Source organism: Filicampus tigris, chromosome 2, assembly GCF_054856515.1.
Source record: "Filicampus tigris isolate MCC_2025a chromosome 2, RoL_Ftig_1.0, whole genome shotgun sequence".
Lineage (NCBI taxonomy): Eukaryota > Metazoa > Chordata > Actinopteri > Syngnathiformes > Syngnathidae > Filicampus > Filicampus tigris.
The window spans coordinates 4,761,393-4,782,228 of record NC_141218.1 but is presented as its reverse complement, the minus strand read 5'-3'; the positions used below and the strand labels follow the sequence as shown (position 1 = coordinate 4,782,228).

At 42.5% G+C, this 20,836-nt stretch overlaps 4 protein-coding genes across 13 annotated transcripts in view; 2 read left to right on the top strand and 2 right to left on the bottom strand.

The window, feature by feature from the left end:
* acap1 (ArfGAP with coiled-coil, ankyrin repeat and PH domains 1) overlaps window positions 1-4,248 on the top strand; it is a 16,007-nt gene extending 11,759 nt beyond the window's left edge. For 2 of the 6 annotated variants that reach the window (XM_086024309.1, XM_086024311.1), the window contains 6 exons: window positions 410-618; window positions 678-725; window positions 1,203-1,378; window positions 1,459-1,568; window positions 2,652-2,762; window positions 2,836-4,248. In XM_086024309.1, coding sequence (XP_085880435.1) covers window positions 410-618; window positions 678-725; window positions 1,203-1,378; window positions 1,459-1,568; window positions 2,652-2,762; window positions 2,836-3,025 — 844 coding nt within the window. In that variant the 3' untranslated portion in view covers window positions 3,026-4,248. The remainder of the gene's footprint in view (window positions 1-409; window positions 619-677; window positions 726-1,202; window positions 1,379-1,458; window positions 1,569-2,651; window positions 2,763-2,835) is intronic. The other 4 variants (XR_015085800.1, XM_086024313.1, XM_086024312.1 and 1 more) reach the window with 4 other exon arrangements.
* A 689-nt stretch (window positions 4,249-4,937) lies between these two features.
* slc16a13 (solute carrier family 16 member 13) lies at window positions 4,938-11,126 on the bottom strand. Of its 2 annotated transcripts, XM_086024318.1 has the most exons (7): window positions 10,683-11,126; window positions 10,130-10,183; window positions 9,230-9,472; window positions 9,000-9,143; window positions 7,545-7,801; window positions 6,240-6,771; window positions 4,938-5,662 (listed from the first exon to the last, which is right to left on the bottom strand). In XM_086024318.1, the coding sequence occupies exons 1-7, from the start codon at window positions 10,717-10,719 to the stop codon at window positions 5,454-5,456; spliced, it is 1,476 nt and encodes a 491-aa protein (XP_085880444.1). In that variant the 5' UTR covers window positions 10,720-11,126; the 3' UTR covers window positions 4,938-5,453. The 2 variants fall into 2 exon arrangements, with proteins under 2 accessions (XP_085880444.1, XP_085880445.1); XM_086024319.1 differs by lacking the exon at window positions 10,130-10,183 and having other exon boundaries at window positions 10,683-11,125.
* trip6 (thyroid hormone receptor interactor 6) overlaps window positions 10,472-20,836 on the top strand; it is a 24,430-nt gene continuing 14,065 nt past the window's right edge. Inside the window, exons 1-3 of the mRNA XM_086024315.1 lie at window positions 10,472-10,617; window positions 15,629-15,797; window positions 16,875-16,935. The gene's annotated coding sequence lies outside the window, so the exon portion shown is untranslated. The remainder of the gene's footprint in view (window positions 10,618-15,628; window positions 15,798-16,874; window positions 16,936-20,836) is intronic.
* On the bottom strand, window positions 11,791-20,072 carry bcl6b (BCL6B transcription repressor). Of its 4 annotated transcripts, none has more exons than XM_086024321.1 (12): window positions 18,908-20,072; window positions 18,753-18,836; window positions 17,425-17,615; window positions 16,883-17,101; window positions 15,863-15,982; window positions 15,610-15,790; window positions 14,844-15,010; window positions 14,680-14,759; window positions 13,879-13,977; window positions 13,583-13,713; window positions 13,181-13,318; window positions 11,791-13,098 (listed from the first exon to the last, which is right to left on the bottom strand). In XM_086024321.1, the coding sequence occupies exons 3-12, from the start codon at window positions 17,604-17,606 to the stop codon at window positions 12,958-12,960; spliced, it is 1,458 nt and encodes a 485-aa protein (XP_085880447.1). In that variant the 5' UTR covers window positions 17,607-17,615; window positions 18,753-18,836; window positions 18,908-20,072; the 3' UTR covers window positions 11,791-12,957. The 4 variants fall into 4 exon arrangements, with proteins under 4 accessions (XP_085880447.1, XP_085880449.1, XP_085880446.1 ...); XM_086024323.1 differs by having other exon boundaries at window positions 15,610-15,775; window positions 18,908-20,069; XM_086024320.1 differs by having other exon boundaries at window positions 15,863-15,985; window positions 18,908-20,068.

Below are 20,836 nucleotides of genomic sequence, written 5' to 3'. Positions count from 1 at the left end.
CAGTCGTGTTGATGGTGGTGTAGAGACTGGAATGACAGAAATGGATTCCCAGAAAAGGTGTACTTGATACGTGTGATCAGCTGTGATCAGGGTTCTTGGTCATTGGTTGATTTTGCATGGCTGTGTGTCAACCTGTGAGACCCAAATTCTGGTTGACTTGTAGTGGAACAAATACACTTAATGTTGAGTGATTTCTGTGCTGTCAAAATTCGACCTCGGCACATGATTACGTGACAGTACTTCCTCATCTCGCTGCTACCGCAGCAAACAGGAAGTGCGGAACGGACAAGATGTTTCGTGTTGTGACCGCATGCTCTCCTGAGTGCCGTCTCTCATGCTCGTCTGTGTGAGTGGATTTTGTCACAAAGTCCAAGCCGTGACAAGAGTGTCTCCCCGTGTGTGGTCTAAGGGGCGACAAGGAGGCCTGGATTCGTTACAAATATGTGGAGAAAAAGTTTATCCAAAAGCTGCCGGAGACGGGTCGGAACACCTTGCAGAAGCATCCAAATGCCAAGAGGAGCAGGGCAGCCACGCAAGACCGCAACGCTCAGAGGCCACCGCTCAAACCCAAACCGAGCCGAAGCACTCTGCCTCGATCGGGTAATGTGCACCCGCAAGGTAACAGAGGCACCTCAATTTAGATGTTCGCCTCGTCACCATTTTTTTTCTCTCCTCAGCATCAAGCCCCATTGAGGACCAAAAGAACAACACGGGCACCCACACAGGTCAGCAACCCCGCACACGCATGCTCATGTACCGGTACACACAATGATGTAGGGCTGTGCAATTAATCTAAATTCAATTACAATTACTATTATTACACTCCACGATTACAAACGGGACATAATCGTAAAAAACGATTATTAATATTAATTTATATCCAATGCACTGTTTGTTTACACAAGGAAATCATACTTGAATTGATACATTTGCACCTTTTCTAAAATTTTATAACTAATTTTATAATTTTTTTCCGTTCCAAAACAAACTTACTTACAAATATTTGTCTTCATATTTTTTACATTTAAACATTTTCCTGTTTTGTACCAAAAAAATAAATGATCGTTTGAATAATCGCGATGTCAATTATTACCAAAATATTCATGATTCACAATCGAGCAGCCCTACAATGATGGTGGTCCTTGGTGTGAAAATGTTTGTCCACTGATCCAAGCCATTATTATTTGTTTATTGTACCTTAGATGTGAATGAGGAAGAGGAGGATCTGAGCGGCCTTCACCCCGGGGCACTGCTGTACCGATCCGCGGCCCTGCAAAACTTCCCCGTCATGGCTGACGCGTTGGCCCACGGCGCCAACGTCAACTGGGTCAATGCAGCCGAGGAGGCCAGCACACCGCTGATCCAGGCCGTCTCAGTGGTGAGGGTTCATCCGTAGGCCGCCATGACACAGCCACCACCATTAGGTTGTAAGCATTTCTTTTTTTCTTCTCCGACCAGAATGCCCTGGCGGCGTGTGAATTCCTGCTGCAGAATGGCGCTGACGTCAACCAGGCAGACAGAAATGGGAGACGACCGCTTCATCACGCCACCATACTGGGTCATACAGGGTACACACACACACAAAATATTAGCCCGGATACAGCACCCATAAGCAGGGGACCAGCCTTGATCACAATCTTTAGTGTGTAAAATGCAGCACAGACGGGCTTTTGTGTACAGGAAGTGACTGTGTGTGAGTGTGAATGTGTGTAGGGGTGTGTGTGTGTGTGTGTGTGTGTGTGTGTGTGTGTGTGTGTGTTTTTCTCTGCTTAATTTCTAATATCTTAACATTATGACTCTCGGTAAAAAAATTATTTCATTCTCGTTAAATGGCAGCTTCATATGCCGACAGAGTCTGCCTTTGTTCTTGTAAAGATTTTGATTTTCAGCCGTTTATTATACAGGATAAACAGCAAACACACCAATACTAAATGAAAACACTCACAAGGAGCATGTTAACCGTAAATTGCGAACTCGACTAACAATCGAACTCAAGTTGCAGTCTTGCTATATGTTAACATCACAAGTGTTAGCTTGTTAGCATTAAATCAATTCTAATAAATAGAATCCACTGCTTTCTCAGCTCAGGTTGCTTGCTTGCTAATGTTAGCATAACAACTGCTAATACATTAGCAAGAAAATATTCTAAGTGTGGTTTTGAGGTTTCAGACTTGCAACAGCTAGCAAAGGACTTTTTCTAGCTTCGACAATAGTGACTATTTGCAGTGCTGGGCATTTTACTAAAAATTGAGCGTCCATTATTCGCCATCTGTCTGCAGAGTGGGTACCCATCCGTCGTCCGTCACTCGCCTTTTTTTCGAGAGGGGGTAGCTACAGGCCGGTCCGCCTCTGATTTTAAACGACAACAACAACTCACTATTGTTCCTCGCCGCGGCCATCGATGCCTCGGCGCGATAAGTAGACTAAAGACGGACTAGAGACGAAGCTTAGTCCGTCTATTTTAAAATCTTACCCGTCATTCGTCAACCGTCAGCAAAATGGGTGTCCGTCATAGACGGATAGACGGACCGGTCGGTCACATAGACGGAATGCCCAGCTCAGATTATTTGTCTTTATTTCAATTCATTACAATTAGGAAAATGTATTTGATATCCAAGTAAAATGAGTTACACGCTTGTGTGTGAACTCAGGCTGGTGTGTCTCTTCCTGAAACGAGGCGCGGACTACAACGCCAGAGACAAAAACCAGAAGGACCCCATAACGATCGCCGTGGACAACGCCAACGCCGACATTGTCACTTTGTGAGTGTCATGACCAAATTTGCCCCCTGGGCCCAAAACTGAAATCTTGATTGATGCTCTTTTTAACCCCCAGACTGCGGATCGCCAAGATGAACAGGGAGATGCAAGAGATGGACGGATCCCTGGGAAAATCAGGTCTCTCCAAGGGGCAGGCGGCAGGGAGCACTGGGACAGGGAGTGGGCAGGGCCAAACCAGGAAGAGCCTCCAGGCTTTTAAGAACCAAATAAGGGCTCTGGGAGGACAAAACGAGTCCTCAGTCTGATAGGAATGGGCCCATTTTGTTGTTCTGCAATCTGAAAACACTGGTTTTACAGTGTTATCTTTCTTTTTCCCTACCATGAGGAATTATACTGTTGGAAATCTCATTTGAGATGGGGAGGGGGGGGGGCTACGCCTTCATTGTGAAAGTGTGAAAATCCAGTTTTCTATTACGAATCAATAGGGAACACTGGGTGTGACAGTACATTAGAACAAAAGGTCTTCTATGATCACAATTCATTCTTCCACTTAACACATATGGCACTTTGAAACCCCCATAATCTCAAAATACTGTGAAAATTGAGTGGGTGTTGAGCTGACTGCATGAAGGTAAACGCATGCTCACGTCCTGTTTGCGTTAACTTGCGGCCTTGGTGGTCATGCATTGTGTTGTTTGCTATTCAGGCTTGCTTCTTGTACCATGTTTTTGTTTGTATGTGTTTTTGTGTGCTTATTTAAAAAACAATCAAAAAAGACCCAGCTGGTCAGCATTTTGATTTTGTCTTTGTGTGTCTTTGCACTCCTGAGACATGGAGCTGGTCTCACCAGCTTGTGCAGTGTGCCACCAGTCCAAACTACGAGGTAAAGTGCATTGCGCATGCGTCATGCTTCCTACACGTCGTGCTTCGAGGCAAAGTGAAAATAGAATAAAATAGGGTTAAAGGGGGACTTTACAATGTAAAATCGTATCCTGTCTACATTTACACAGCTTGTGGCCAACGTTGTAACAGTCCGAACGCCCGTTTTTACTCAAGACAAATGTTTTATTGACATTTTTAACTTACTGGTGGCTTCTAGATTCTTCTGGCAACACTCTCTTCTTCGGCGCAAACCTTGAACCGTCAGCGCCACTTGGTGGACTAACAAATAATTGCACCACACATTTCTTGCCGTGTACTGCTTGGGGTATTTTCTTATTAATTAAAAAAAAATTATTACATCGATTTTCATTACGTCTTTTGTGTCGCACAGGTGATGAAACCTACCAGCAAATCTTCAGAGACTTCTCGCACATGGCGTCCAACAACCCGGAGAAGCTCAAGCGTTGCAGCGCAGACGTCAAATTTTAAAAAAGAAAAATAAATGCTGCGTATTTTTTTTTTAAATGCCTACTTCTGCCTTGTTACAGGGATATTTTTATTAATAATTCCATTGAAAATTCTTTTAACATAAATGTCTGTTTTGTCTATGTAATGCACGTCAAATAAAGTTTATTTAATTTTAAAAGAGTCCTTGCGATGTGGCGCGAAAAGAACAAGTTCATGGAGCGGCGTAATACGCCATCATGCGGCACAAGAAGGCACACATTAGTTACAACCTTTTCATTTAGTACTATATACACTGTATACACACTTCTACTTGCATGCATAAGCCTGATTCTCAAACATGGCTATTCAAAATGCTACAAATGAAAATGCTTACTTGCGATATTCAAAGAGGACACTGTTCAGCTTCAACAAAATAGCAGCGCTAGGAAAAAACTTTTTTTTTAAATGAAGAAATAGCAGCACTAGCAATATTAAGATAGCATTAGCACTGGAAACGAACCACAGCTGCTTTATTAGCATGATTTAATATAATAAAGTGTTACTAAAATACAAAATTTATCAATCAGAAGTTTTTTTTTAATTTAAGATAAAAAAATGTAAGAGTTGATAACCGTACCTCTGCAAAAGAAACAATGCTAATTCCATGTCGCTTCTGAATCCCCTCAGCTGCCGACAGTCCCTTGGCTCTGCTTCTGTTTGCTAATCTTATGCTCAGCTGTTAGCAAAAAGTAAGGGATGGGCTTTATTCTACTTTCCTGAGGTAGCTATTCCAAAATACTTCACCAAAGTTTATGAAAACCAAACTTAACAGGTCAGTGCAATAGTGCAGGTGTGCACTGGTGCCAAAGCAGAATAATCAAAAAGTAATCAAGTCACCACCAGTCCCATGTTTATTATGGTCTACAAAAGTACAACGTACCGACATAATTAATGTCTCGGAAGGAAATGGCACTTAATGTAGATCTATTCCTGAGTGTGTGGCACACGCTAAAGTGCATTATTTTGTCATTGTTATATTTTGTATTATTATTACAACTTTTGGTCTACAGTAAAGTCTTTGGTGTGCCAATTTGACAATTTCACACCAGTTGAGAGTGTGATACCATCTTCCAGAGATTCGCATTTTACTTGACAACAATTACAAAAACCCTCCATTACAGCTACAATTTGCACATGTGATTAAGTAATTAAATAACACAAATCATATGCCCTCCTCAAAAAAAGTTAGGTATTAAATAATTCACAGGATGAACTAAAATGCAAACTACACTACTTTATAGAAAACCTTCATTTGACCTTCTCTAAACTTGTGAATGCACACGTCCAATGCACAAAGCACAACATTCCTACATTTTCTGAGTGATGTAGACACACAGGGCCTCCTCAGTGATTGGCATCAGCAGGCAACTCATTGTCTGAGCTGAGACGTTGGGTCTCGGCGTCGGGCACCGGTGGTGGCAGTGGCGTCGGCGGCGGATCCGTGCGGGAGAAGTAGTGCGGCAGCGTGGCCATGGTTAGTGTGCTGAGGATGAGGAAGGAGCCTGATACCACGAAGGAGGCCATGTAATCGCCCGTGATGTCCCGGAGCAGGCCTGAAAACACCAGACAAGCCACAATTGTGTCAAGGAGGCACTATGGTCAAATATCGCTGGTCAATGTTTGACAACTGCAGTGTTTTTTTTTTTTTTTTAGTTTAATTTAGGTCATGACATGTCAAGATGACACGGGGTGTATAATAAATACATCCACTGCTGAATTTGTAGTTTACACACTTGCTCTAAGCTGTACACTTGCTCTCAGCTGTGCATTTAGCTGAAGGTTTTGTTTCTTCTTCAACATAGAAACAAAAGTAGAGCAAGAAAAGGTCAACTTTGGTTTTGATTACCAGCTGACCCTTGCCATAGGGACTGGGTGCGTATAATTGACGGCCACTAAAATGCATTGCAGATTTTTTTTTCTAAACTCTACAAATATTTTTTTTAACTTCTGATAAAACTCTTATTTGCGTTTTCCATGAAAAATTGAGTTTAGCCATTTGCAGGCCAGCCAGGTCCCTGTGTCCAATATATATTGCAGATTTTCACCTACTGCTAGCTGGTTTTCAACGAACGCGTCACCCTGTGATGAATGGGGCTTCACTGTATTCTCAATGCACGTTATCGCGACTACCTGACAGAGGTGATCCCAGCAGTCCCGCACAGCTCTCGATAAGCTGCAGCAGCCCGAGCGCCCCCATCACGCGCTCTACGCCGGCCACGGTCGGCACCACCGTGAAGGCCAGCGAGGTCAGCGCCCCCGAGCAGAAGCCGTAGAGGAGGCTGACTGCCACCAGGCCGGCGTAGGAGCCCCACAGGGTGCTCACGGGCAGCAGCATGATGAACAGCCCGGCCAGCGCCGTCCACACGCTCAGCAGGTGAATGAGCCGAAAGTGGCCCAGGTCCGAGAACCACCCCGAGGCCACGCGGCCCAAGATGTCAGTCACGCCGGCGGCGGACATGACGAAGGCCGACTGGTACTCGGAGAAGCCGGCGCGTCGGCTGTGGGCCACCAGGTGGACGTAGGGCACGAAGTAGCCGACGTTGAGGAGGGAGATGGCTAAGGTGTAGGTGAGGTAAGGCCGCTCGCACAGCAGCGACAGCTCCAAGTAGGAGGCGACTCGCCCAAACACACCGGCGCATGATAACCTGCTCTCTGTATCCACCTGCAAGACAGGAAAGTCTGGAATTAATTCAATTTGCACGTACTTAACTTTCATTTATCCAGGTAAGGCAATTGAGAACAAATTCTCATTTTCAAATCTGCATGTAGATAGAAGAGTCAAACAATACAAAATAAATTCAACTTAAAAGCAAAGTCAATAAATAAAAATGGCTTGACTTGCTAAAATTACAAACAGAAGGTACAGTGCAAAAACATGATTTTGGAGAACATGATTTTAAAACTGCTTGGTCATATTGTAGGTGTGGGAAAAGAGCATTTTGAAGCTGCATTGAAAAGCAGCACTAACCAGGGGTCTCACCAAGTGTTTTGAAGCTTAGCGACACGTACGGTACTTCTTTAGTGCTGACTAACTAACGCAAAGGGCTAACAGTTTGGAAACACTTCTGATGCTCAAAATAGCTTAAAGCGGAAGTCAACCCAAACATATTTTTTTCAAGAATATGTTCCCAGCAGGCCTACTAGTTGAACCACGGCATTCTGATTAATTTTGAGTTTGTGGAATATAAGTTAAGCAGCAAAATGCACTTTATAGCCATCTCTGGGGGCGGCTATTTTCTCTTTTGTCGACTGAAAATGACATCACAACTACTCACAACGACCAATCACGGCTCAGATTCAGAAAACAGGTCAGCCTAAATGAAGTATTTCATTTCACTTTAACATAGTTCCTTGGTACCAAGATGCCACAAGATGGCGCCAAAGCACAATAATAGGAGGAGCTTGCTGTATGTCAAGTGTATTTAGTAGCCCCACCTTTGCTGGGGCCTTGGGCCGCCGCCGCGGCCGAATGAGCGTCCCACACGCCACGATGTTGAGGCTTAGCCCGCCCAGGATGAGCAGGGCCCCGCGCCAGGCGTACGTCTCCACCAGGAACTGAAATAGCGGGTTGAAGGTGAACGACGCCAGGCCGATGCTGGAGAACGCCACGCCCAGGGCAAGGCTGCGGCGCTGGGTGAAGTTCGCCATGACTGTGGCCACCATGGGCGTGAAGACCAGGCCCCAGCCCATCCCTGGACCACACACAAGGAGGAACTGTGAGAGGGGCCATCACAAAATGATTCTGTAGACTTCAGAATTCATTCTGCTGCGACCATCATGAGTTACATCATCGATAAAGACTGCTGATCCTGTTTCGAAAGCAGCCAATGGCATGACCTCCACTTTTTTGCAGTCTTTATTGCTGATGTAACTCATAATGGCCGCAGCAGAATGAATTCTGAAGTCTGAAAAAAACATTTTGTCTGGCAATTCACTGAAAAATGCATTCAAACTAATCGAGAGTAGCTTCATCATGCAACAAGACAATGACCCAAAACACAGTGCCAACATAACAAAGGACTTCCTCGATGGGGGGGAAAAAGGAAGGTCTTAGACTGGCCAAGCCAATCAACGGACCTCAACCCAATAGCATACCTGTCAACTTATACATTTTCCCAGCATTTTATACGTTTTTTGATCATTTCAAATTGTGTACGGCATATAACAATTTTTGTACGGGGGAAAAAAAAATGTAAAACTTGTTTTTTGTTAGACCGATCTCGTCTTGCCCATTTCGGCTCTAATCCGGAGCGTCCGTTAGCGATTGCGACTGTAAACTTCGATCGACTTTCACGAGCATAGCGTTCTCCCCAACCGCCCCCGTTGAGCGACAAACATTGTGTAAGATTCTATATAGAAATGTCCATTCCTTTTCCCCCACCTCTCCTGCTGAGCGATAAATACTGTGTAAGATTATATATGGATACTTTGCAAGATTCTATACAGAAATGTACGGGCAAATTACAAATTTTGTAAGATTCAGCACAGCCTGGGGTTGACAGGTATGTAATAGTGTATGCATTTTACCACCCGAAGAGGAGACAAAAGGTTAGGCCAAAAAAATACCATGTTATTCACTTCAACAAGTTCAATTTATTAATGTCTGCGCCAATATATATGCTCACTTGAAAAGTGGGTGGCTTGGCTTCAACAAAAGGTGCTGCGACCTGAATTGTTTAATACATCGAGATGTAAAACAAAATAAAAGCTGCAATTCTCAATTTATTCATCTTTTGATTGGCAACTCAAATGTCTTCAGAATACAACAAAAACAAAGGAATTGACCTTTCCATTCCAATACTTTTGGAGGGGACTGTAGTCGAGCATTTCAGTTAGTGAGTAAGTGGTAATCCCCGGCAAATCCCCATGGAGCAAAGTGCAATAGTCTACCTGAAAGGAGGCCCATGGTGAGGTAGAGGTGAAGCAGACAGGTGGCCTGTGAGGCCAGGATGAAGCCCAGCCCGGCCAGGCAACCTCCCACCATCACCACCAGCCGCGTGTCGTACGCATTGCACAGTGCCGCGCCCAGGGGGCCTGCCACACAACACAGTGACGATTACAGCCGTGCCTAATGAAGCGTCCAGCAGGTGTGCCACTTGGGGGGGTTTAGGTACACTCACTGAAGAATTGCTGTGCCGCCAGGCCAATGGAGGAGATCCACGAGATGGCTTGTGCACTCTCCTCGAAATACTGCACAAATTCCACGAAAAAGATGCCCAAGCCGCGCATGAGCCCAAACACCAGGCCGGTGCTGACGAAGAGGGCCCCGACCAGCACCCAGCCCCAGCCTCCATCCGAGCCCTCGGCTTCCCCGCCGCGCCGTCTCTCCGCTCTGGGTTGGACGCTGGCCATCGCTGAGGGATCTGAAGAAAAAGTACGTCAAGAAGAGGTAACAGTTGCATAATCATTAACTTGCTTGGAACCAGTGTGACGAGGCCCCTTGACACATCAATGGGTTAATGATGAACAACTTGCGATCTTTCAGTGAGGAACGCGACTACTGTATATTCACTGACACAATGTGGGAAAAATATGCAGTAAGATACAGTACCGCTGATGCACTTTCAGTGGTTTATTAATGAAGACACACAACAACTACTCAATGAACACACACTCCCAAGGAACATACAGAAGATGCATGTTCATACGGAACTAAGGCATACAGTATATTAACTTGTGGCCATGAGTGGAGGTGCAACGATTGATTGATTAAATCGACAACTATATTGCTTGCTTGCTTAATTTAAAATGGTCATACCTATTTTGTAGCCACAAATAAGTATTTCATGTACACGTTATTATACTTATATCGTGGCCACAATTCTGTATTTTGTGGCCATGAAATACATTATATGTGGCATTATATGTGCACGAATTGGGCCACAATTAAATTTTTACTCTCATATCATGTCTGGGGCTCTGCAGAAAAAAACCGCCAATTATTGATCACAGTTAGCGGGAGTAGAAGTGTCCCAAACAAAGTCACTATTTTCGGTGGGCTGTGACACAAGGCGACCCACCTGCTGAATGAGGAGCCCGCTGCAAAACATGTGATTGTTTCAATGGAGCTGAAGCTGAAGGACACAAATATTTTGTTTGTTTGTTTGTTTGTTTGTTTATTAAAACAGGATATCCAGGTTTTTTATCACTGTTAAATTAATATTAACAACAATAACATGGCTGACGTGAATACAGACTATAACAAAATAATTTATTTAAAAGAAACGAAACGGTGAAAAAAAGAAAAATAACGTGAATTCATGAAGTCTTCCGTTTACGCCAACGGAGCACGTCGATAGCATAATAAACCAACGGTCTACGTAAATAACGTAGGACTGACATTGCGCATGCGCTGGCGACAAACTAAATTGCCTGAAATACGAAATAAAAATGACGGCGAAAATGAAACTAGCACGCCGTTCACTTTTAAAATAACACCCCCTTGATTGGATACAATGACTTAACTATAGTTGTACCCGTACCGAAGCGGTAGCGGCAGTCATGCAATGTAAGTAAGTGTGTTCCGCTCTCGAATAACCTGTTAAATTATGGTTACCTGTCAGTAACACTTACCGCTTGTACTTCGAACCTTCTCCGTATTACATAACATTCGTTCTCATTGTCTCGGTTCGAACTCGGTGAAGTCAAACCACATTACCGACCCGGCCGGTAGCTCTGGCCGTGTGCTTCGGTTGTGCCGTATGTGTTGAGAAGGCTGCGTTTTAAATGGAACTAGAAAGCACCACCTGGTGAGTACATTGCTAGATACAGTACTGTTTTTCTTTGTTTGTTTTTGGTCTGTTAACGTAGTTAACACACTTTTTAAAATAACTAATTAATTTGGCTAAAACGGTATTAATTAAATAATACAAAAAATGAATGAAAATGAATGAGAGTTTGCAGCTAGACAAGAAAGCTTATTACACCAATGGAAGCGTGAGTTGTATTACAGCGACCCCCACCAACCCCCTGTGGCGGCGGAAAGTGATGATTACAGAGGGTGAGAGAGTTCAAAAGAATTAGTTGCCCACCCAAAAAAGATAACTGCACCCCAACCCCACACGCAACCCCAAACTGCCCTGAGTATCAAGCAGGAAACAGGTGCCAGCGACGTTTTCATCATTTCCAAGTGGCAGGAGAGATAGGATGTGACAGCCAGAGGTGGAAATTTGAGACGGCAAGGAAATTAGGTGGATTTAATGACTTGTTTCTTGAAATATTCCTAAAAAAAGGCTTTTTTTTTTTTCTAAAAACAAAAACATTTTCCTCATCCAAAAAATTGTCTTTGCCACGACAAATGTGACTTTTTTTTTTTCTTGCTCGTTTTATTGAAAAAAAATGTGGTGATATTCAATTCCAAAAAGTTTAAAGGGATGGTGGGGCCGGGATGGAAAACAATCTCTGGAAAAAAAATGTGATAATGTTTCTCAGAAAATGTATTTATCTAAAAAAATATTCAAAACTTTTTCTCTTGAAAATATAATTTTACCATGGGGGGGAACATTTTCCCCGAAATAATCGATTTAAATTTTAATTACATCTTTTTTAAAATATGTCCTTTTTGAAAATAACATATTTCATATCTATTTATTATGTGGTGAAGAAGTTGTGAAAATGCTTGGTTGCATGTATGCATCATGTACACTGTCACTTCTATCCTAAGAAATCAAGAGACATGATATCAAGGCTCCAATTTTATTCAAATAACACAAAGCATCTTTGTCCAGCAAATGAATCATCCAATTGTTTATAGACAGTAGTTGATCATTTTTACCGTTATATGTCAGCAAACGTCCTTTGCCCACTTGGACTTTTTCAAGTGGGTATCGATGCATAAATTATTTGAAAAAACACGGAGTGCGCCAGGCCTCACACGTGTGGAGTTAAATAAAAATGTGTAAGCTGAACCTCACAATCACTATTCGAATTGTTTTTCAATTCAATCAGGTCAGATATCATCAACACTGTTCAAACTTCCTTCAAACCATCTATCGTGAACCCTCACCATTCATTGGATGAAGGGATGTAGACCTGATGAGAATATTAGATGCCCCCCTATTTTTAAAATTCTTTTATGACTGCATTATGTTAATAGTTTAACCCCTAAATATACCCTAAACTATGAGCTATTGCGATCTAGATTCTGGAATCTTCCATCATGCTGCTCTTTGCTGTCAGTGGTTTTAAGTAGGGTCCGACCAAGATGTATTTTTTGAAGCTACTGCCGATTCTTATATGTAGCAGATTAAAATTCAGATAACTGATTAATTGGCAGATTAATTAAAACGATATATAATGAATAAAACAACTTCTTTTGTTTAAGATATTTAATATTTCTTTGACTTTACAACAGAGAGAAAAATTGGCAAAAATTTATTTTTAATTTTTTTTAATTTTTTTTTTTACATTTGTTTGAATGTCATTTTTGTTGTAATGTGTTAATGTGGAGGACAAAAAAACAGCAAAAAAGTGCAGATTTTTGGACGATTAAATTGCCTAGTTTAGCTTTGAGTTTAGCTAGCTACAAATTCACAGTATCTTAGTTGGCGAATGGCAAGGGTTCACTCACTGTACATACTCAAACTTGAAAAAAACTCCCTTTGCTCCTTTCCCGGCCTCAGGACTCACTCTCAAACTCTTCGCAAACTTACAATAAACACCTCCAGTTACACTCTAATCCAACTTTTTCCTGATCTCATATCGAATGCAAGCAATATGATTTTTTTTTTTACAGGCAGCTGAACTTCCTCTCACAACCAATAACGAGTTGTAACAAATACACTTTTCAAAAAAAGTTCTCCGTATTAGGCTTTTTTGTTTGTTTGTTTGTTTGCTGGTTGGTTTGTTTTCAGCAGGCCTGCAGAGCAGGCGGGTATGGTTGGGTCAGGACCTTGTAGCGGACCTTGGTGTTGGTAATGGCGCCGTGCTTCTGGCGCAGGTGAAGGCGCAGCTGGCTCTTGTGGCGGAAGCGGAGCTCACACTTTTCACACTGCCAAGAAACAAAAAGAAAAACAAATAAAGATTTGACCTCGTCTTCTTTTTATGGCTGCTGTTTGCCACCCCGGACTCACCGAGTACGGCTTTTCTCCGGTGTGGATGCGCAGATGGCTCTTGAGGGTCTGTAGGTGGCGGAAGCGGGTGCCACACGTGTGACACGGGTACGGCTTCTCGCCCGTGTGGATCAAGACGTGCGCTCGGAGGTGAGCGACCTAAACATAAAACAAGGACATGTACACCGTGAGTACTGAAAACAACCTCATAGCTTAGCTTTTAAGTCTGCTATGTTAATGCTAATGCTAAGTAGTATGTTGCGGTGCTTTATTAAGCGACAGATTGACCACTAACAGTGCAGCACCTCATGCTATGGCAGACAGTATAACAGTGATCACAGTCATATATTCTTTATCCTCTGCAAAGAATGATAAATATTAGCGACGTACTGATGAGCTGTAGGCGCACTTGTAAAGGCTCACCTGAACGAATCGCGCGCCACAGGTGTCGCAGCGGTACGGCTTCTCGCCCGAGTGGATGCGAGCGTGCGTCTTGAGGTTGGCCGGCCGGTTGAACTGAGCGCCGCACACGTTGCAGCGGTACGGCTTGTCGCCTGCAGGAATTCAGTTGACAAGTTAGGGAAAATGGACTTTGAATTGGAAGCACGGTGTGGGCTAGTGGTTACAAATCTGCCTCACAGTTCTAATCGAAAGCATGTCACATGGAGCTGTTTTGAATTGGAGGAAAATGTCTCCGCCAGGTGACATGCAAGCCTCACCTGAGTGCATCGTTTTGCCTCCTTTAGCGTTGCCCGGGTAACCATAAGGCACATAGTAGCACTCTCGCTTGACGGCCTGATGGCAGTGATGAGTGGTAGCTGTGCAATATGAGAAAAAAAACAAGATGGGACAAAAGTTGCTATGCGCCTTTTAAAACTCAATCACTGCTAGTCATTTTAGAGCCTTTTGACATTTCAAGCAACACAAAATATTGTGTTCAATGATTGCATATACACCCAATCCACCAAATGAAACAATAGACTCTCTCCTTTCACCAGGGGAAAAAAAAGTTTGTTTCGCCATTTTTTCCGTTCTTTTACAATCAGCAGTAGAAAAAAGGTAGGTTACACAGAATGCTACCGTTTCCCCCAGTGGACTCACAAACTGTGCTGAGCTCATTAAGGATTGAAGCAAGTAAGGATTTGAAACTAAGTAAGAAACAAGGATTGTAGGATGGGAGGAAGAGTGTTAGGAAAATGGAGTAAAAAAAGGATGCGTGAAAGGTGGGAAGGAAGGAAAGAACGAAGAAAGGGAGGAAGGACAGAAAGAATGGAAGCTGGGAATAAAGGAAGGACGAGGAAAGGATGAAGGATGCAAGGAAGGAAGGAAGGTTGGTAGCAAGGACAGGCTAAAGGATGGAAGGAAGGCAGCAAGGACATATGAAAGGTAGGGAGAAAGGGAAGAAAGACAAGCAAGAAAGGATGGAAGGGATGATGAAAGAAGGAAGAAAGGAAAAAACGGAAGGAAGAAAACAAGGATGTATGAATGGAAGGAATATATTGAAACTTTACGGCTCTTACCTGTTCCCTCCTCCACGGAGGCGGGTAGCCCGAGGGGAGGGGCTCGGCCAGAACCCTCGTAGCAGGAGGCCTGCCCCTGTCTGGTGAGGAGAGATGGTCAGATGATGAATTTCCGCCCCATCCACCGCCACCCCAATGCCCCTGAACCCACCCTGGCCTCCTACCTATCAATCTGACCGGGCACTTCTCCAGGCCACGCCTGTGTGACGGCCATGGCGTGGCGTCGCGGCTCCTCCTTTACTGAGCTCCCAGCACAGAGAGGGTTGAGGACGATGTACTTGTACTTTTTCCAGTTGCACGATTTGGGGTCCGGTGTGGTTTTGCTGTCACACTGAGGGAGGAAGACATGTAAAACAGTCCTGGTTGTTAAAACCCTGTCAAACCTGAATCATAATACAAATGACACAACGTTCCGATTCTTTAAAGATGGAGCCTTTATTGGGCCATTGTGGTTTTCAAAAATTTATTTCAATATGGCTTTCAATAATGTACTCTGATTCCAAATCAATATCCCCCATTTAAATGAATTAATAAACAGGTGTATGACCAATCACGGCTCACTTGTTTTTTGAGGCTCAGCCATGATTGATAGTTATCCAAGCCCTGAGCAGCTGCGATGTCATTTTCAGGTTACAGCAAGTGGTAAAATGGCCGCCCCCAGAGATGGACAAAAGCGGGTAGATTTTACTGCTTAGCTCATATTCCACAAATGCGATATTAATAAGAATGCTGTGTTTAGATTAAGCGGGGCTTTATAGAGCATATTATTGTCAAGAAAATGTTTGGGTTGACTGCCTCCTTTGTTGTGCATGTCAGTTTCACAGTAAACTTTGAGTATCACATTTGATCCCTTTGGCATTCTAGGGTTTTCAATCAACAATCAACAATCAGTGCTTGATGAGCGCCTTAGCCTATGGTTCTTAAACTCACCGCAAGATTTTTGTTGCAGGTTTTGGACTCGGCAGGGGAGCTGGGCTGGCAGCTGGAGCGGGCGGGGCTGTCGGGAGATGGAGGGGGCGAGCCGGGCTCCTTCTTCAGATCCTCCGAAGCGGGCTTCCGTGCCGGTGTGGGCGGGCCCTCTGCCTCACCGGGGACCCTGGAGAAAATACCGCTTGAAGGTGAGATCGAGCAGTTAAAAAAAGGGGAAAAAAAGAAAGAAATAGGCTGTAAGTGTATTTCTTACCCGACTCTCCGTGCTGCTTGTGGTCCAGGATTAGGCAGGTCTCCACCTTGAGGGGCCACAGAAGCTACAGACACCCTGGGGTCCAGCTCCAGTTGGGGGTGTCTCGTGCTTGTGTTTTCCCTGCTAGAAAAATCAAGCAATTTGAGTTTAGAAATGGATAGATGGACCTTCTCATTAGTAGGTCATCTTAAAAAACAAACAATTAAAATGTGGATGCAAAATACTGATAATATATTTTGATAGTAAAAGAATTAATTAACCAATTATTTAATCAAATAAATGAGAACAATGTTGAATGTACAGGTGAAATTGGTTATTTTACTATTATTTTTTATTTCATTACTTATAATAAATCTGTTGCCATTCGTTTAATATCATGAATGAATAAATACTTTTGATGCAAAAAAAAAATGTGAAGACATTCATCTTAATCAATTTTAGGGGGGGTGGCAGCCAACAAGTAAAAATATTTTATTTGAATGATAAAATAATATTGATTTTGAAAATTATAGTTTATTATAATTACAATAATTGTAATTAACAAATTATTTAATAAAATACGTTAAATGTTCAAGTACGATTATTTGTTTCTTTTTTATTATTTACAATAAATCAACATATGAAATAATGTATGATTAATCTAAATGTATTTAATTACCGATTTTTTTTTAACAAACTAAATAGAAATGTTAAATCTGCACAAATACTTTTAAAGTAATTCTTCTGTTTCATTTCTTCTATCAATTTACCATTTCAATCAATTTATTATTGATTTAATATGATGAAGAGATATTGTTTAAAAAAAATGAAATAAATGCAATTGCATTTAAAAAAAAAAATGGTTAAATCATTGATGCAATAATATTTATTTCAATAATAAAATAATAATTCATTTTGAATTGTACTATATTAATGTATAATTAATCAAACAATCATTTCATTCAATATTTTTTTTAATTGTTTAACATTCAAGTGAAGTTGTTTATTTTTAATTGTATATATATTTTTTCAGACTCTCACCAGTGCAGCCGCATGAAGTCCCGACAGGTGTCAGCCACGTGGTCCATCTGCAGGTAAGCCGCCACGGCAAGCACGCCGGGGGCGGTGGCGGGCGTCAGTGGGAGGCGGGATGTGTACATGAAGTCGAGCAGCAGGGACACACTAGAGGGCTCCAGGTGGCCCGGCAGGGACACGCTCAAATGCTGCATGTGCCGAGTGTAAAGCGAATAGAAGAACCCGCTGAGAAAACAAAACAAAAAGACAATTGTCAGGCCACGCCGGCGCTGCACACAGCCATAAAATTATTGCTTTGCTGCCATCTTGTGGCACGATCAATCCGAAAAGAGCGTTCAAGCTGTTTCATGCCACTCCCAGTTGACGTTTACTGTCACACTAAGCATAAAACAAAGAAGATGACATCTTCTGTGTCTAAAGGCACCACATAGCTTTGCTTTACAAGAGTCTGTTTAGCTTAATGCTAACATATAATTGAAAAAGCGGCAGTCATTGTTAAAGCGTCCGCCACCGGAGCCAGTAACCACACCACACCACACCCACAGTACCTGCAGGCCACCAGCACGGCCGAGTGAGCCCGTAGGCGCGCATCGCCCACCGCCAGGGTGGCGTCCGTCAAGATGCCGCGGTGCCGCAGCTCGTTGAGGTTGAGCAAGACATCACTGCAGTGGCGGGTGAACTCCTTTACATAGCCGGCAGACGCCCCGTGGCCTTCCGCACCCGATGCCATCGCATTCCTCTGTGGGGACAAAAAAAACCCCAAAAAACAACAATATAAAAAGCAAGTAGCACATGACTAAACAACCACTGAATGGGATTTACAGGGCAGTTCAGTTGTATTTAACCTTAATCTCAATATGTTTGCATTTAAGAACTATAACGTTTTTCTCCAAGTTGTATGTGCAATACATTTTAATGGATCATGATATCAGTAAGGTTTTTCTTAATTTTCTGGTTCAAACTGTCCATCATGTTAGAGTGCCACATTAAATATACTTTTTTAGGAAGAAAACCTCCATTTTTTTGTTTGATGAACACTTTCGGTGTTACTTGATGTCCAAATATGCAAAATGGCTAAACATTTTCTAAACACAAATTGATCGATCCTGTTGACAAAGCAAAAAGTTCAAAATTAATTTGAGTGTGTTATTTTCTAAATTAACAATTTCTTGGCATCATTTTTTTAAAGTAGTGTAACGTTTTTTTTTTTTTTTTTTTCACCATTTTAAATAGAAAAAAAACACATGATACATTTTAATTAAACCTTTTTTGTGTGAAAATTGTGACATCTTCAACTTTTTAAAATGTTATTTACCGTTTATGTATTTTTTTTTAAGTGTGATCTCGCAACATTTGAACTTTTTTCGTAGTCGTACCAATCTGGTCATGTGATCAGAAATCATGGCTGATTTTTAATTTTTTTATTTTCTTAATAAAAAATAAAGTATTTTATTAGTTTACTTAATTTGAAACACTGCTGACTTACAGTCATCTAAAAAGTTGTCATGTTGGGATACCTTTATTGCAATTAAAACAGAATTAGCATAATTGCAACAATTTGGATGCACTCTTTTTTTTTTTTTGTATCTGTCTCAGCAGATACTCAAAAACAGCTGACTTGGACTCGACATCTATACATTCTTCTCTATAATCTTCTCATGCAGGCCATGTTTTTAATTTATTGTTACGCTATGCGGTGGGCCACCAAAAAATGCAAATGGCCCATCGGCCTAACTTTTGCCACCCCATAATATATTGCAAATCATTTTGCGTAGCACTACTACTAATTTACGGTACCTACCAAAACAAAATAATAATAAATAATGATAAAACAATTAAAAAAATTAATACATGAATAAAAAAATAGAGTACTTACCGATGTATCCAGTTAGTGAGCGAATAAATAGACACAAGTGTGCCAGACACATGTGTTTAGGTGAGACCAGCTCCCTACTCGTACCTGCAGGGAAAAACTCAAACTTGACCTCTATTTTTGTCATGTGTACCTTTTTTTTTTCGTCCCCAACTCACCCCGACCAGCAGGGACGAGAACCGACGTGCCCCCGCGCGGACCTCAAGCCCCTCGCTTTAGGCTCCTCCAGTCAAATGAGAAAGTGGGGCTGAGCTCACCTTGACTTAGACTGGCGGCAACAATGTGTGGGGAGGCCACAGAGAGGGGCACCCTTTATCATGTCGCCCACCCGCCTTCTCGTACTTCCTTTTTCCTCAATGGCCCACGCGCAGGAAAAGGCCTGGCCCAGCACTCTGAGCTCCAAGTATTTTTAGTGGGCTATTAGTTTGTCTAAACCCCCGTCGCACTGAGCAAAATCATGGCAGGAAGTGGCTCCTTATATATCTATCTATTTATCTATCGATCTATATCTATAGATATATTGATATAGAAAGATAGATAAAAACGAAGCGTTCCAGTGACACCCTCGCGTCACTCCAGGGCAGAGGAGAAAGAATATTGACATAATTGTCCATGTACAAATTATGAACTCGAGATTACGTCCAGACTCAATCGCTGGTACAGCAACTGCATGAGCGTGTCCAGCAGTTTAAAAGCAACGTTTCTCAACGCATAATTAAAAAGAATTTATGGATTTCATCATCTACAGTCCAAAACATCATCAAAAGATTAAGGGAAATCTGGATAAATCTCTGCACATAAGTGGAAAGGCCAAAAACCAACATGATATGCCTGTGACCTTCGATCCCTCAGGGGACACTGCAATAAAAAATGGCCTCATTGTGTAAAGGATATTGCCACGTGGGCTCAGGAACTCTTCCAAAAACCATTGTCACACTTCGCCACTACATTGGCAAATGCAAGTTAAAACTCGACCATTCGAAGCGAAAGCCATACACAATATCAACAACACCCAGAAATGCTGCCGGCTTCTCTGACTCCAAACTCACTCAAAGTGGAAAAGTGGTCTGACGAGTCCTCATGTCAAATTTGTTGTTTTTGGAAATGGTGGACATGGTGCCCTTCGGGCCAAAGCGATAAATGACGATCCACATTGTAATCATCTCACAAATTTAAAAGCTAGCATCTGTGATGGTATGGGAATGTGTTTGTTGCTAAGGCACAGGTGGTAACTTACGCATGCATGAAGGCACCATTAAAGCTGAAAGGTACATACAGGTTTTGGAGCAACATACGCTGCCATCCAAGCCTTGCCGCAAGACAATGCCAAGCCGCAAATACTACAGCTGAGACTGTTGAGCAACTTAAGTTGTTCATCAACAGACATGGGAAATCCAGGTTTAGTCAAGTCAAGTCAAATTTATCTATATAGCCCTTAATCACAGGAAAGTCTCAAAGGGCTTCACATATGCACCAGATCACACACGACATCCCCTGATCTTAACCCCCAAGGTTTAGAAAGTCAACACCCTGCCACATTTTCGCTTTTGCCACAGGTGCCTCTACTCAACCCGCAGGTAAACATGCTTCCGGGCTCTTTACTTCAAGCAAGAATCAAATCATTTCAAACACTGTTTAGCGAGGTGGAAGTGCAATGAGGACAAAGAGGAAGGAAGCGAGACAACGCCGTGGCTTCGAGATGGGGGACACCTTCTCCTTGATGGTGAAAAACAACCTTTTCCCTGCTTTGAGCGAAATGAAGCCGACAGATGTGAAGGAAACCCCCTGCTCACAAAAGACACACATACATACACACTCATTTTTTAGTGCATCCTGCTAAGCTGCTCAGAGACATGGATGAAAACGCCTGTGCAGGACATCCGTCAATAATAAACCAGGCAGGAGATGAGGGAGGAGAAAAGGCGATGAGGGCGATTCGGGGGGTTCGCGTATCAGTAAAAAAGAAAAAAAAAAAGGCGGAAGGTTACCTCATGCTGGGTGTAAGGCAGGTTCAAACATTTGTTAAGTGGCATAAAATGAAGAAGCACTGCTTCTTGCATTGATGCACCTTAAAAAAAAAACTTAAA